This window comes from Dama dama, chromosome 29, assembly GCF_033118175.1.
Source record: "Dama dama isolate Ldn47 chromosome 29, ASM3311817v1, whole genome shotgun sequence".
In the NCBI taxonomy this organism is placed as follows: domain Eukaryota; kingdom Metazoa; phylum Chordata; class Mammalia; order Artiodactyla; family Cervidae; genus Dama; species Dama dama.
The window spans coordinates 32,568,138-32,585,613 of NC_083709.1; the positions used below are offsets into that span (position 1 = coordinate 32,568,138).

Genomic DNA, 17,476 nt, shown 5'->3' on the forward strand with positions numbered 1-17,476 from the left:
TATACACTATTGTAACCACCACCTCCACCATGATACAGACCATGGAAATATGTGAGCCACATATGCAATTTAAAATTTTCTAGTAACCACATTTTTAAAAAGTAAAAGGAGACAGATTAAATTAATCTGAATTACTGTCATTGTACTTAACCCAATCTATCCAAAACATCATTTTAACGTGTAAATAACCTAAAAATATTATGAGCTATTTTATATAATTTTTCATACTAAGACATCAATCTGCTGTATATTTTACACTTAGAGCACAACACAATTTGAATTAGCCATAGTTCAAATATCTAACAGCCCTTAGATACAGATAACAGCCTAGAAAATTTCCTCAGGCCCCTTTCTAGTCTACCCTTCTCCCCACCCCAAGTCAATTACCATGCTGATTTCTATCCTCATAGATGAATTTTGCCTATTCACGAATTTCATAAAAATCAGATGTATGGACTTTTTGTGACTGGCTCCTTTCACTGAGCATGCTTCAGAGATTCATCCATATTGTTGCAAGTAGCAGTGGTCTTTTCCTTTTTATTGGTGAACAGCATTCCAATGTACAAACACAATACCCATTTGAGTTGTTTCCAAATATGTTATAATCATTAAGCTGAAATGAACACTCATATACAAGTCTTTTTGTGGATATGTTTTCATTGACTCAGATAAATATCTAGAAGTAAATGTTGGATCATAAGTATACATTCAACTTTATAAGAAACTGCCAAATATTTTTCTTCAACGTATCATTTTATAGTTCTGCCAGTAGTGTAAGAGATATCAAGTTACTTTACACCTTCTCCAATGTTTGACATAGTCAGTTTTCTTTTTTTTAATCACTGATTTCAGTGGTGTGTATGTTTCCCAATGACCAACAATGTTGACATTTTTCTGTATTTATTAGCCAATCATATGACATCTTTTTTAAAGAGTGGTTTGGAAAAATGAAGGGAGAGTTGTTACATGGGCAAACTGAGATTACTTATATGAAATTATTTCAATGATTAAAAAAGGGGCATAATTCTAAGGACTACCTGAGTCAAGCAGAAAATGTAAATCTAAAAGCCAAGAGAAGTGGTGCAAATTAAAATATATACTTCTGTAAAGGTAGCTGTTAATGTTACTTGTCCCTCCCATGTGGAGAAACAGGCCAGGCTCTGCAAGATCTTCCTCTTTAACAAGAGAGGGTAGATATCTGTAATTTTTACTTTTAATTAGTATTAGAAATTAATTAAAAATATTAGTCCTATGATAATGAAAGAAAATTGGCAAAAGTTTTCAAATTCTGATTTCTATAAATGTTAGTGATTTATATAAAGACAAACATCCTTAACATCACAAATATTAAACCATTCAGGGTCCTTACTGATTATTGGTCAAAGATGGTAGCTACTGGGACTTCCCTGTGGTCCAATAGTTAAGAATCTATCTTGCAATGCAGGGGACATGGGTTTGATCCCTGATCTGGGAACTAGGATCCCACATGCCATGGAGTAACTGAGGCCACAAGCCACAACTCTCTCAAACATGGCAATGAGAGAGACCATGTGCTCCAACACTAAATCCCACATGATGTGTGACAGAGCCAAACAAATAAATATTAAAAAGCAAAACCCCTCAAAAAGGCTATCTATTATATTAAGACAAGGGCTGTCAACCTACCAAAGACATGACAAAATCATTTTGAGTGGCAGGCAACAGTGACCCAGAAAAGTTAGAAAGAAAAATTTGGTGAGGGCAGCTCCCGATTCCTCTTTTCCCACTAGCCTCCCATATTACAGAACATACTCTATGATATTCTTCAGTGACTATTCATATCATGTACATTTTAGTAAGAATGAAAGCCATAGCTAAAAATACTTCAGTGGCAATGCCTACTTAGGAGTATGTCCATTATTTGGGGAGAATAGAAGAAAAGATATCTGTTGATGGGATATAAAACACAACTGCTTTGGAAAACAGCCTGGCAGCTACTAAAATGGCTAAACATAATTACATGATCCAGCCATCCACTCTTAGATATGTACCCAAGAAAAACAAAGCATATGTTCACACAAGAACTTGAAAATGAAAGTTCATAGCAGCATTATTCATAATAGCCCAAAAGTGGAAATAACCCAGGTGTGGTGCATGTGTGCTCAGTCGTGTCTGACTCTTCGTGACCCTATGGACTGTAGCCCACCAGCCTCTTCCTGCCATGGGATTTTTCAGGCAAGAATACTGGAATGGGTTGCTATTCCTTTCTCCAGGGGATCTTCCTGATCCAGGGTTCGAACCTGCATCTCCTGCCTGGGCAGGCAGATTCTTTACCACTGAGCTACCTGGAAACAAACCAAATGTTCAGTAACTGATAAATGGATGAATAAAATGTAGATGAATGGATAAATAAAATGTCATATAGCCATACAGTGCAATATTACTTACCTATAAAAAGAAATGAAGTACTGATACATGCTACAACATGGATGAAATCTTGAAAACATTATGCTAACTAAAAAGCCAGTCACAAAAGGCCACATATTGTTTGACTTCATTTACATGAAATGTCCAGAAGAGGCAAATCTATAAAGACAGAAATTAGATTAGTGGTTCCCTATGGTGGGGGCAAGGTGTGGAGCATAGCGGTGGTATGGAAGGTATGCAACTTCTTCTGGGGGTAATGAAAATGTTCTAAAGTTGATTGTGATGGTGGATTGGATGCACAACTAATATTTAAAAAGTGACTAAATTTCACACTATAAATAGATGAGCTGGAGAGTATGTGAATTATACCTTGATACAACTGTTTACATTAAAAGAAATAAAAACTAAAGGTACTAATGATTCACAGAGTCTCTTTCTTCTAGTCCTAAATATTCTTTTCCTCTGCCACCTGATGTTGCTGCTTGAGATTTAGAAAAGTATTCCTTTGATGTTGTATCTTTCCTTTGCACTATTTCTGAATTTCAAATACATTTGGTGTACTTAACATGATGCTTTCCCCTACTAGGCTGTGCGCTCCTAGAAGGCTGAAAATGCTCAGGAATCTGTATATCCAGAGAACCTTGCACAGCCTGGCTTCAGGTTTCAATATTTTTATTTTAAAATTGATGTTTTTGGTGTCCTGCCTAGGGAATTTTTGCCCAGCGTGTGCACTGCAGTGGACATAGGGCTGGGGAAAGCTGTGCCATCTCTTTTTCCTTTGGTCTTCTCACTACTTCTACTCATCAGAGAATAAATGAAAACCTTGGCAGAACACTGTTAAAAGGCTGCCAACCCTTCTATTTGAACATCTTCTCCAACAGCCAACAAGCTTTATGAAATTATGAGATAAACAGGATCCCTTTTACACTTACAGCCCATAAACCCAAAAAGTGAAACAATGACAACACTTTTTAAGTGCAAAATAAAAAAGTATGGATTTAAATATGATCTTTAGTCAACAAGATGGATTTCTAAAACATCTTTTAAAAGCATTCACAATAACAATACATCAATGATTTTAAAATAAAAATTTTAAATCACTTCCACTCCTCTTAAATAATTCTCCAAAGCTCCAAAGCTAAGCCTAGATAGGGCAAATCCACTGTGAGGAAAAAAATACTCATTTTAGACTTTCCTTTTCCTCATGGGCCCCTCATGGGTAACAAGCAGAATTGTCATATAACAAGAAGAAATGCTGCCCTCAGTGAAGTGCAATAATTGAACTGTTCTCTGTACTAACAAATAATACTGCCAGAAACTTAGGAACCAATTGCTACATTACAACTTTCTATTTCATACTCAATAAACATGGAAAGTTACTTAAAAAATAAACTATTTACATATGTTAGTGTTAGTTGGGCTTCCCCGGTGGCTCAGCTGGTAAAGAATCCCCCTTCAATGTGGGAGACCTAGGTTCGAGCCCTGGGTTGGGAAGATCCCCTGGAGAAGGGAGTGGGATTTTTTAAGTAACTTTCCATGTGTATTGAGATAGCCAATGGGAATCTGCTGTTTGACTCAGGAAACTCAAACAGAGGTTCTGTAATAACCTAGAGGGGTGGGAATGGGCAGGAGCCGGGAGGGAGATTCAAGAGGGAGGGGACATATCTATACCTATGGCTAATTCACATTGACATATGACAGAAATCAAACCAATATTGTAAACCAATCAACAATAAAAAATTAATTAACATTAAAAAAGTAAACTCACCATAAGATCATAAAATATCCATAACACTCTAAAATACTTAGTTCAAGAAAACAATTCAAAAGAAAGGAAAAACTTTACATATGTAATTATTTCTTAGACTAATTATAAAACTTTAGAATCCAATTGAAAATGAATTATTTGATTACATATGATATTTTCACTCAATGGAAAATAATTAAGCCATGAGAACCTGTAGCCACATCAAAAATCATGATAGTAAAATGTAAATTGAGAAGATGGAAAGTATAAAATATATGTGCAAAGAAAATACAAAGGGAAAAATGGAAAAATCAAAATGGTTTTGTGAAATGTGGATGAAGGATGCTTTATTTCATTATCCAAAGTAAATGTGATGTTATTAATATAAAAATCTAAAGTAGGATAAAAACACTTCAAAGAGTCAGATGTGACTGAGCATGCATATATGAAGAAACATGTCAATACCTCTTTAAAATATAAAATTCAATAAATAAGCCATAAAGCACCAAAAATCAATCTATTTTGGCTCAAATATCTTTTTCATTAGGATCTCTATGCAAAGCCTAAATAATTTGAAATCTTGTGCATTAATGTATCATAAAGGAAATAGAGAAGTACAAGGGAAGAGTTCAAACTTAATGCTCATAAAAAGACTTATCCATTTAATATCAGAACAGGACAAGGGCAACGAACACAAACATGACCAGCAAAAATACAGAGTAACAGTATATGAATTATATCTCAATAAAGCTGTGTTTTTCTAAAAGTGATTAACATATTGTCTCTGAATTCAGGTAGACCGGTGTTGAATCCTGGCTCTACAACTTTTTAGCTGGATGACTCTGGGCAATTATTTAACCTCAGTCAGCCTCCCAGAAGAAAACAGTACCTTGTCACATAAAGAGCTTTTTTCCATAAGATTAAATCACATAATAAATATAATGATTATAGTATACAGTGATTACTACATAGAAAGCACTCAGGAAATCAATAGATGCTTGCTATTATTATTATTATTAAAATATCTCTAATAGTTTTCCAGCTGAAAGCACTCTGCTAATTTCATATAAAAATAAAGGAAATGTCATCTGTGGACAAAATAGCTAAATGGAACATATGTGTCTTGATACTTTGCATGGCTTCAAAAAAAGCTCTCTTTATAGTAAAAGGCCCAGAAAAGAGTTCATGATTTCCCAGTATCCTTTATTTATCCTTTGCTTATAAGGATACTTATCCAGTATCCAGTATCCTTTGCTTCTTAGAAGCAAGAAGACAAAATTATTTTACCAATCATTCCTATAGGAATGAAACATAACACTGCTGACCAGGGAATTAAAAGCAACAGAAAAGAAAATATGCCAAGGACCTGAATAGACACTACTCCAAAAAGATACACAAGTGGCCAATACACATGTGAAAATATGCTCAATATCACTAATCATCAGGGAAATGCAAATCAAAGCCACATGTGATAACACTTTGTACTCACTAGGAAGGCTACAGTTAAAACAAAAAAGCAGACAAGCATTGCTGAAACGGGGAGAAATTAGAACCTCCACATTCTGCTGGTGTGAACATAAAATGGCACAGCCACTTTGGAAAACAGTTCTGGAAATTCCTTAAATAGTAATCACAGAGTAACCATATAATCCAGCAATTTTATTCCTAGGTATATATCCCTCAAAAACGAAAACATATGTCCATTCAATAACATAGTCACAATATTCACAGCAGCAATATTCATAATAATCAGCAAAAATCCAAATGTCCATCAAATGATGAATGGATGAATAAAACATAAGATAGTTGTATCAAATATTACTGGGCCATAAAAAGAAGTGGAGTATTGGTACATACTTTAATGGTGATGAACCTTATAAATATGTTAAGTGAAAGAAGCCAGTTACAAAAGACAATATGTTGTCTTCATTCAGATGGAATCCATCCTTTCAATCTCTCACTGGAGACCATGATAAATGATTAAGCAGCAATAATTACAGGTCTAATCTGACCCTATCAATGACAAATGAGTCTCATAATGACTTTCAAAACTGAAGAGTCCATTGTCAACCTTTGGAAAAAGAGTTAATTCATTATACAAAGGCAAGATGAGAAAGCCTGCGTGCTTAGTTGCTCAGTGGTGTCCAACTCTGCGACCTCGTGGACTGTAGCTCTCCAGGCTCCTCTGTCTATGGATATTCTCCAGGCCAGAATACTAGAGAGGGTAGCCTTTACCTTCTCCAGGGGATGTTCCCAACCCAGGGGTCAAACCCAGGTCTCCTGCATTGCAAGTGGATTCTTTACCAGCTGAGAAACAAGGGAAGCCCAAGAATACTGGAGTGGTTAGCCTATCCCTTCTCCAGCAGATCTTCCCGACCCAAGAATTGAACTGGGGTCTCCTGCATTGCAGACGGATTATTTACCAACTTAGCTAACAGGGAAGCCCTCTTTAAATATGGGGTTATCCAATTTACTCTCTTCAAATTGTTCTTAAAAATTTCACAGTTTTAGGTTGTCTTTTCATATTCTTAATTATATTTGATAGCAGAGGATCCACAGAGAAATAGAGAAATCACTACCAAATGTTTCTGGGAAGAAGATCCATAACCATGCTGAATATTTTCATTCTTGAAACTCTTGGCAGCCATCAATGCTTCACACATGGTATAAATTAAAAGACAGAATAAATAGCTTCATAGAATGCATGTTGGCTTCTGTGGATAGCATGCTGGCAAAATACCAAAAGATTAGCCCAAAATTACTAAATGCGGCCTGGCAAGGGCCACCAAATTGAGTATATTTTACAACTTTAACACACGTCACAGAACATAACAGCAGCAGCTCCACAAATAATGAACACACACATACACATAACTTGGAAAGATTAAGCAAAAGAGAAAGATATACTATTACTATAAGGCCCCCACAGGGGAATAGATTATTTCTATTTACTTAGATGAACAGAAAGTTATTCATTACCAAACACAAAAAAGAATCTGCTATTACCAAAATTAACAGTGATGCAGTTTCAACAAATTTCACAACTGTAGACATTTGTAATATTTATAATGAAAATATGGTAAATAACACTTATTCACAACTAGTAACTGTCAATAAAATAGTGGGTTCTTCCCCTAGACAAGAGAGATGAAAATGAAGGGATAAAAAATAAGTATCAGTGTCTGACTCTTTGCAACCCCATGGACTAAACAGTCCATGGAATTCTCCAGGCCAGAATATTGGAACGGGTAGCCATTCCCTTCTCCAGGGGATCTTCCCAACCCAGGGATTAAACCCAGGTCTTCCCCAATGCAGGCAGATTCTTTACCAACTGAGCTACCAGGGAAGCCCTATAATAAAATGAAATTAACTGATTAATGATATTGCTTTTTGACTTATGAATGCCCATCTTATTATAAAAAGGACTTAAAGAGGCTAGTATATATTTGTTAGAAGGACAACATATTAAATTCTTATCTCATTTGTAACATCTCAGTTGAAATTTCTTTGCAGTGAACAAGGGATTTGGATTTTACAGCATTAAAAAAAAGACGGGGGTGGAGAAAGACAAACACAGTAAGAGAAAGGTCTTTAACCAAGCCAAGGAAAGAGGTATTGAAGTACCAAATTAGACACAGGCTTTATTAAATAAAATACTTAGAACATGATGTCTCAATTCTATATTTGAAATGGATGACCAATAAGGACCTACTGTATAGCACATGGAACTCTGCTCAATGTGATGTGGCAGCCTGGATGGAAGGAGAGTTTGGAGGAGGATGGATACATGTATGGGCTTCCCAGGGGCACAGTGGTAAAGAATCTGGCTGTCAATGCAGCAGACACAAGAAATGCAGGTTCAATTCCTGGGTCAGGAAGGTCCCCTGGAGTAGGAAACACCCATTCCAGTATTCTTGCCTGGAAAATTCCATGGACAGAGGAGTCTGGTGGACTACAGTTCATGGGGTCAAAAGAGTCAGACATGCCTAAGCACACACACACATACATGTACATGGATACATGTATATGTATGGCTGAATCCCTTCACTATTCACCTGAAACTTTCTCAACGTTGTTTGTTCATTGGCTATAACCCCAATACAAAATAAAAAGTTAAAAAAATTAAACATGTTCTTGCCATTAAAAAGATGTTATTTGCTATCTAATGAATGTTTGTACACACCCCCCTAAATTCAAATGTTGACATCCTGATCCCCAAGGTGGGGGTATTAGAAAATGGGATCTCTGGAAGGAGATTAGGTCTTGAGGGTAGAGCCTTCATGCCAGGGATTAGTGCGTCTATAAGGAGACTACAGAGAGCTACCTTGCCCCCTCTGGCTATGTGAAATTACAGTGAGAAGACAGCTACGCATCAGGAAGCAGGCCCACAGCAGACAGTGAAAGTGCCAGCGCCTTGATCATGGACTTTTTAGCCTCCAGAACTGTGAGAAATAAATAACTGATGTTAATAAGCCATTCATTATGTTATTATTATAGCAACCTGAATGGATTCAGATTGCCAAGAGTGTCTGACAATGGGCTCAGAACCGTCTTTATGAATAGTGGTTTGGAATGGAGAAATAGATTTCAGGCTACAATGCAACAATCTCAAGAGGTCTCCTTTCAATACACAAAAATGTACCAAAAGCTTTGGCAGGGAAGGGATAGGATACCATTTATGAGAAGAAACTAAGTTATAATCATATTTTATATGAGTTTTAGGGGAAAGAAGAAAAAACTACTTAGACTCTCCTTGAAGGCATTGACTATAACCAATTTTTTAGGACAAGTTTGACATTTAAAGAGCATCTATGTGGGTAGATATACCCACATTACTAGATCTATTTTGTGTGTAATGCCATTTCACCCTCATTTGAGAAAACAAGGGTCAAAGGGGTTAAGTAAATCAAAGGACACACAGCTAATGACATATATACTAGGTAGACAATATGTCTGTCTAAAAACAAAGATGCTTTCTACCACTTCAGGCAACATTTTTTATATCCTCAGTACTAACTACAGTTAACAATGATATCTTACAGAAGTGGAATAAGAAAAATCACTTCTTATGAGTTAATAAGCACTTATAGACAACAGAGACTTATAGAAAGCAAAGGATGGGTAGAGAGCACAATGGAATGACAGAAAAAATTATTTCCTATATTTAGTTTCAGAAACAAGGTGATTTCTGTTTGGAAAAAATAATGACAAGGAAATACTCCCAAATGGTAGAACTATTTATTGTGAAAGTAATACAATTATTAAAGTGGTACTTTCCAATTCCAGATGACTGACTGAAGCAGAAAAAAAACAAATTCTACCAGTTAAAAAAAGTAGATATGGTTACAGGTTAACATACAGGAACCACGATCAAAAACCTACAATAGATACCAAAAAAACTGGAAAGAAACACAAGAAAACTACTAAGGAAAATGAAACCATAAGGGAAGAAACAAACAGAAGTGAGCAGAGAACTACAAAACCAACTGGAAAACAAGTAATAAAATGGCAATAAGTATATGCCTATCAGTAATCATTTTAAATGTCAATAGATTAAATGTCCCAATCAAAAGACATAGGGTGGCTGACGGACTAAAAGGAAAAGACCTGTCTATGTGCTGCTTACAAGAGATTCACTTCAGAGTGACACAGAGAGTAACAGCAAAGAAAGGAAAAAGGTATTTCATACAATCAGAAATGACAAGAAAGTGCGTGTAGCAATACTCATTTCAGACAAAATAGAATTTTAAAACAAAGCCTTTAACAAAAGGCAAAGAAGGGCTTATACAATGATAAAGGCATAAGTACAAGAAGAAGATGTTACACTCCTTAAAATATATGTACCCAATACAATACATAATGGGCTTCCCTAGTGGCTTAGATGGCAAAGGGTCTGCCTGCAATGTAAGAAACCCAGGTTTGATCCCTGGTTTGTCAATACGCCCTGGAGAAGGAAATGCCAACTCACTTCAGTATTCTTGTCTAGAAAATCCTATGGACGGGGGAGCCTGACAGGCAACAATTCATGGGGTCTCAAAGAATGGACATGACTGAGTGACTAATGCTAAATATATAAAGCAAATATTAACAGACATATAGGGAGAAATCAACAATAAAATGATAATAATAGGAAACTCTTACACTCCATATACATCAATGTATGTATATACACATCTAGACAAGAAAATCAATAAAGCAACCATAGCTTTAAATGACACAATAAACCAGGTGGCCTTAAATAGATATCTCCAAGATGTTCCATCCCAGAGCAGCAGAATACACATTCTTTTCAAGTGCACATGGAACATTTTACAGAAGAGATCAAATTCTAGGTCACAAATCACAAGTTTAAGAGGATATAAATTACATCAAAACTTTTTTTCCGATCACAATAGTATGAAATTTGAAATCAAATGCAGAAAGAAAACTGAGAAAATAACAAATATCTGAAGACTAAACAATATGCTACCAAAAAACAAAGGGTCAATGAACAAATCAAAGCGGAAATCTGAAAATACCCTGAGATAGCTGAAAACGGAAATACAATTTCCCAAAATCTATGAGATGCAGCAAAAGCAGTTCTAAGATGGAAATTTACAGTGACATGGCCCTTACTCAGAAAACAAGAAAAATCTCAAATAAACAACTCAAACTACCACCTAAATGAATTAGAAAAATAATAACAAATAAAGCCCAAAGTCACCAGAAGGAAGAAAAGAATAAAGAATAGAGAGGAAATAAATAAATTAGCTGCATAAAAACAAAAACAAAAAGATCAATGAAACCAAGAGCTGATTTTTTGAAAAGATAAGCAAAACTCATAAACTATAGCCAGGTTCATCAAAAGGAAATGAGGGAGGACCAAAAAAAAAAAAAAAAAAAAAGAATTGAAGAGGAGAAGTAACAATTGATACCACAGAGTTACAAAAAATCATAAGACAATACTACAAATAGTTATATGTCAACAAATCAAACAATCTAGAAGAAAGGAACAAAGGAACAAATATCTAGAAACATACAACCTGTTAAGACTGAATCAGGAAGAAACAGACAATCTGAACAAATTGATTACTACTAGTGAAATTGAATTTATAATAAAAAAAAAAAAAATTCCCAGCAAAGAAAGTCCAGTATCAGAGGGCTTCACAGGAGAATTTTACATAAAGAAGCACTAATACTTGTCCTTCGCAAACTATTCAAAAAAACTGAAGTGAATGAACACTAACAAATTTATTCTACAAGACTAACATTATCCTTATACCAAAGCCAGACAAAGACACTACAAAAACGAAAGTTTCAAGCCAATAACTTTGATGAATATAGACACAAAAATCCTTAAAAAATTATTAGCAACTGCATCCAATGATATATAAAAGGAATCATACACCATGATCAAGTAGGATTAATTCCATGAATGCAAGCATAATTTAATGTTGGCAAACCAGTGTGGGACACAATATTAAGAAAAAAATAAAAATCACATGATCATCTCTATGAGTGACAGTTGCTCAGTCGTGTCCAACTCTTTGCGACCACATGGACTGTAGCCCACCAGGCTCTTCTGTCCATGGAATTCTCTCAGCAAGAAGACTGGAGTGGGTTGCCATTTCCTTCTCCAATCATCTCCATATATGCAGAAAAAGCATTTCACAGAATTCAATATCCACTCATGATAGAAAATCAATTCATGATAGAAAAATCTCAAACTTGGTGTAAAAGGAATATATAACATAATAAAGGTCAGTTATTATAAACCTACATCACACTCAATGATGAAATGGTGAAAAACTGAAAGACTTTCCTCTAAATTAACAGATGAATGGAAAAAGATGTGTGGGGTGTGTGTGTATTCCAAATACACATAATGGAATATTCAGTTCAGTTCAGCCGCTCAGTTGTGTCTGACTCTTTGCGACTCCAGGGACTGCAGCACGCCAGGCCTCCCTATTCATCACCAACTCCCGGAGTCCACCCAAACCCATGTCCATTGAGTCGGTGATGCCATCCAACCATCTCATCCTCTGTCATCCCCTTCTCCTCCCGCCTTCAATCTTTCCCAGCATCAGGGACTTTTCAAATGAGTCAGCTCTTTGCATCAGGTAGTCAAAGTATTGGAGTTTCAGCTTCAACATCAGTCCTTCCAATGAATATTCAGGACTTATTTCCTTTAGAATGGACTGGTTGGATCTCCTTGCAGTCCAAGGGACTCTCAAGAGTCTTCTCATTTATCACAGTTCAAAAGCATCAATTCTTCGGTGCTCAGGTTTCTTTATGGTCCAACTGTCACATCCATACATGACTACTGGAAAAACCATAGCATTGACTAGACGGACCTTTGTTGGCAAAGTAATGTCTCTGCTTTTTAATATGCTGTCTAGGTAGGGCATAACTTTCCTTCCAAGGAGCAAGCATCTTTTAATTTCATGGGTGCAATCACCATCTGCAGTGATTTTGGAGCCCAGAAAAATAAAGTCAGCCACTGTTTCCACTGCTTCCCCATCTATTTGCCATGAAGTGATGGGACCGGATACCATGATCTTAGTTTTCTGAATGTTAAGCTTTAAGCCAATTTTTTCATTCACTTCTTTCACTTTCATCAAGAGGCTCTTTAGTTCTTCACTTTCTGCCATAAGGGTGGTGTTATCTGCATATCTGAGGTTATTGATATTTCTCCCGAGAATCTTGATTCCAGCTTGTGCTTCATCCAGTCCAGCATTTCTCATGATGTACTCTGCATATAAGTTAAATAAACAGGATGACAATATACATCCTTGATGTACTCCTTTTCCTACTTGGAACCAGTCTGTTGTTCCATGTCCAGTTCTAACTGTTGCTTCCTGACTTGCATACAGATTTCTCAAGAGGCAGGTCAGCTGGTCTGGTATTCCCATCTCTTGAAGAATTTTCCACAGTTTATTGTGATCCACACAGTCAAAGGCTTTGGCATAGTCAATAAAGCAGAAATAGATGTTTTTCTGGAACTCCCTTGTTTTTTCGATGATCCAACGGATGTTGGCAATTTGATCTGTGGTTCCTCTGCCTTATCTAAATCCAACTTGAACATTTGGAAGTTCCCAGTTCATGTACTGTTGAAGCCTGGCTTGGAGAATTTTGAGCATTACTTTACTAGCATGTGAGATGAGTGCAATTGCGTGGTAGTTTTAGCATTCTTTGGCATTGCCTTTCTTAGGGATTGGAATGAAAACTGACCTTTTCCAGTCCTGTGGCCACTGCTGAGTTTTCCAAATTTGCTGGCATATCGAGTGCAGCACTTTCACAGCATCATCTTTTAAGATTTGAAATAGGTCAACAGGAATTCCATCACCTCCACTAACTTTATTCGTAGTGATGCTTCCTAAGGCCCACCTGACTTCACATTCCAAGATGTCTGGCTCTAGGTGAGTAATCACACCATCGTAATTATCTGGGTTTGAAGATCTTTTTTGTACAGTTCTTCTGTGTATTCTTGCCACCTCTTCTTCTTTTTTTTTTTGCCACCTCTTCTTAACATCTTCTGTTAGGTCCTTACCATTTCTGTCCTTTATTGAGCCCATCTTTGCATGAAATGTTCCCTTGGTATCTCTGATTTTCTTGATGGGATCTCTAGTCTTTCCCATTCTACTGTTTTCCTTATTTCTTTGCACTGATCGCTGAGGAAGGCTTTCTCTCTCCTCGCTATTCTTTGGAACTCAGCCTTCAAATGGGTATATCTTTTCTTTTCTCCTTTGCTTTTGGCTTTCTCTTCTTTTCAAAGCTATTTGTAAGGCCTCCTCAGACAGCCATTTTGCTCTTTTGCATTTCTTCTTCTTGGGGATGGTCTTGCTCCCTCTCTCCTGTACAATGTCACAAACCTCCATCCATAGTTCATCAGGCACTCTGTCTATCAGATCTAGTCCCTTAAATATATTTCTCACTTCCACTGTATAATTGTTATGGATTTGATTTAGGTCATACTTGAATGGCCACCTGATGCGAAGAGCTGACTCATTTGAAAAGACCCTGATGCTGGGAAAGATTGAGGGCGGGAGGAAAAGGTGACGACAGAGGATGAGATGGTTGGATGGCATCACTGACTCAATGGACATGGGTTTGAGTGGGCTCTGGGAGTTGGTGATGGACAGGGAGGCCTGGTGTGCTGCGGTTCATGGGGTCGCAAAGAGTCAGACACAACTGAGTGTTTGAACTAAACTGAACTGAATGGTTTAGTGGTTTTCCCTACTTTCTTCAATTTAAGTCTGAATTTGGCAATGAGGAGTTCATGATCTGAGCCACAGTCGGCTATACTCAGCCATAAAAGAGAATGAAATTCTGTAATCTGCAACAACATATATGAACTTAGAGATTGTTATGCCTAGTAAAATAAGTCAGACACAGAAAAATAAATACACTATGTTATCGCTAATACGTGGAAGCGAAAAGATAAAACAAACAAATGTATATAACAAATTAGAAACGGACTCACAGATAAAGAGAACAAATAAGTGGTTCAGTGGGGAGAAGGAGGGGGAATAAGGGAAGGTAAAGGGATGGGATTAAGAGATAAAAAATACTACACACAAAATAAATAAGCAACAGGAATATATTGTATAGCACAGGGAAATTTAGCCATTATTTTTTTTAATAACTTAAAGGGAATATAATCTATACAAGTATTGAATTACTATGTTGTACACCTGAAACTAATATATTGTAAATTAACTTCCATTAAAAATAATAATAAAGCTACTTATAAGACTGCATAAAAATATTAAAAAATTTTGTTTGGGCAGTGAATGACCTTTGATGTAATTACTACATTTCCCCAAAACATTAAAGATTCCCCTTGCTGTGCTATACTTTTGGAAGCAGTCTAAAGTTCAGAAGATGATTTAGAGGCTCAGTTCTAACATTAATCCATCCTACCCAATATGATCACCAGGAAAGGAAAAATCTTTTGCCAATCTTCAAGCCAACAAAAGTTTTTACTATCTATAAAACTGAGATACCACGTCAATTTCCTCACCTCCTCTGCTTCTAAAGCTCTCTAATCACAGAACCAAGAAGCAAATATACTCAAGATTTCTTCTAAAAGCATTATTCTTCCTTTGGTATTATCAAGAATAAATAACAATGAAGAAGAACCTAAAGCATGGTTTTCTTTAGCCTCTAGAGAACATCTACATGTTTCAAGACTCCCCTTTACAGAGAATTTGTAGACAATCTTGCTTCACCTACTGAACAAAGAAAGACCTCTGGAAATAAACAGTCTGACATTCAGTTACTAAAATTTGTCTTATATCCTTTTAAGTACAATGCCTTGTAAATTATTTTCTTCCAAATTATACAAAACAATTCAAAAACAATTCAAAAAAGCCTACCTCAGCTTGGCAGAGTGCATGAAGACCTTGTAACACCAAGGCTGCTGGAGTAGCTTGGTCAGGCTTAGTGCACTCATTTAACACCTGGGAAATAGCTGCCAACATATCTGCACCATGCTGATATGGCCTATAAGAAATGACATTTAGACACAAGATTAAAGTCAAAGAGCTATATTACTACTCCAAGGTCTTTTCCCTGAATAAAAAACATTAATGCTTTTCTTTACCCTCATGCCTGTTAAACATGGACCCTCAACAAATAAAACCATATGCTTTTTTCCCAAAGATTTGCAACTTCATCATTTCTGCTATAACTTCAAGCTCATTTTTCATATTATTACCCAAAAAAGAAGACACTTATTAACAAATTTTATCCTCCCCAAATCACAAAACCTACGGTCTGTATTCTGTGTTTTCACTGCAGGGGCATGAGTTTGATCCCTGATTGGGGAACTAGTGTCCCACATGCTGCGTGGCAGAGCCAAAAAAAAAAGAAGAATGTGAAGGAAAAAACCCTGTTGTCTGAATCAACAAAACTCAAGTCTATAGTAATAGTGGAAAGAAATGACTTACCTTATTGAGATCATCAGTAAAGCCAGGGTTATGAAATCAGAAGATGACTGATTACAGTAGTGTTACAAACTTAGATGGTTATGCCTGTCATGATGATGGCAATGTATGATGACAAAGTTAATAATAATAATATGAACTATGACTGACTGAGCACTTATCTCATGTCAGGAACTGTGCTAGATTCACTGACTCTTCTTCCTCTCATTCCTCTATTGCACATATATTGCGCTATCTACAGAATGCTTTTAACTTCATAAAGAAATGCTCAGATCTGCATTCCTTGTAACCCCTCAGTGATATATTTCTACTAAACAAAATATCAATTAAAAAATTGCCTGACTGAATTCTATGAAATCCACCCATGGAAATCATTTAGCAAAAATGGAAAATTTTGATAGGATCTTGAGGTGGTAACTGACAGGTGTACTAAGTAAGTTTTTGACAGACTCTGATCTCATCTGATATTTAACCTCTCCTGAGCCTCAGCTTTAAATATGTAAAATTAAAACATCAGCTTTCATCTCTTAATTTTTTCCATGCCAATACCTCAAGAGAATCTAAACTCTGAGGTCTTGGGATACATGTGTATAACTTTTAGACTAAGTGATTTCTTGTGTTGCCAAAAGGTTGGAACTTAGAAAAGGGGCAAAACTGCTAAGGCTTAAATACAGTCTGATCTGAGGTTTATCACAGGAATCACTGTATTATCAGCATCCAGGCCAACTCATTCATTGTAAAGCTTCAGGAAGTACCATTTGCAGTGTCATCATTGACAAAAGTGAGGATGATGCTCTAAGAATTCTACAGTGCAGTGGCTCAACCAACATGAAACTGCAAGATTACAACCTATTTCAAATGTATTAAATCTATTTCCTTGATAAAGATTTTGACCTAATTCAAGAAAATAGAAATCTGATGAGGTGGAGCTCTGCTTAGTGTTATTTCAATCTTAGGAACTCTTGCCTAGCTATTAACCCATAACCTAGAAGAGCAGCAGCATCTCCCTAATATCTTCAAGTCTTTCCAAACCCCAGAGCATATACAAGAATTCAAGGTAATTTCCTTCCCTGTAATATTTCCTAACAATTAATTCCATTCAATGAGTCACAAATAAGGCCTTCTCTATTAAAACATCTTATAAAAATCAAGCATAGGTTTTTAAGGAATCCCTATACGGTTCTCCACAGTGGCTGTGTCAATTTACATATCCAGTCATAGTGCAAGAGAATTCCCTTTTCTCCATATCCTCTCCAGTATTTATTATTCATAGATCAAAAAAAATCAAGCATCATATAAGGAGACTATAAAAAAGAACAATTTGACCTATAACCCACTGCTTAGGTTTCAGGAATTGATATACAGAAAAATACAAAACATAACATCTTATGTTTTA

At 36.2% G+C, this 17,476-nt stretch overlaps 1 protein-coding gene across 4 annotated transcripts in view; it reads right to left on the bottom strand.

The window, feature by feature from the left end:
* FOCAD (focadhesin) overlaps positions 1-17,476 on the bottom strand; it is a 286,671-nt gene that overhangs the window by 134,080 nt on the left and 135,115 nt on the right. For all 4 annotated transcript variants that reach the window (XM_061132648.1, XM_061132649.1, XM_061132647.1 and 1 more), the window contains one exon: positions 15,511-15,637. In XM_061132648.1, the coding sequence (XP_060988631.1) occupies positions 15,511-15,637 (127 nt within the window). The remainder of the gene's footprint in view (positions 1-15,510; positions 15,638-17,476) is intronic.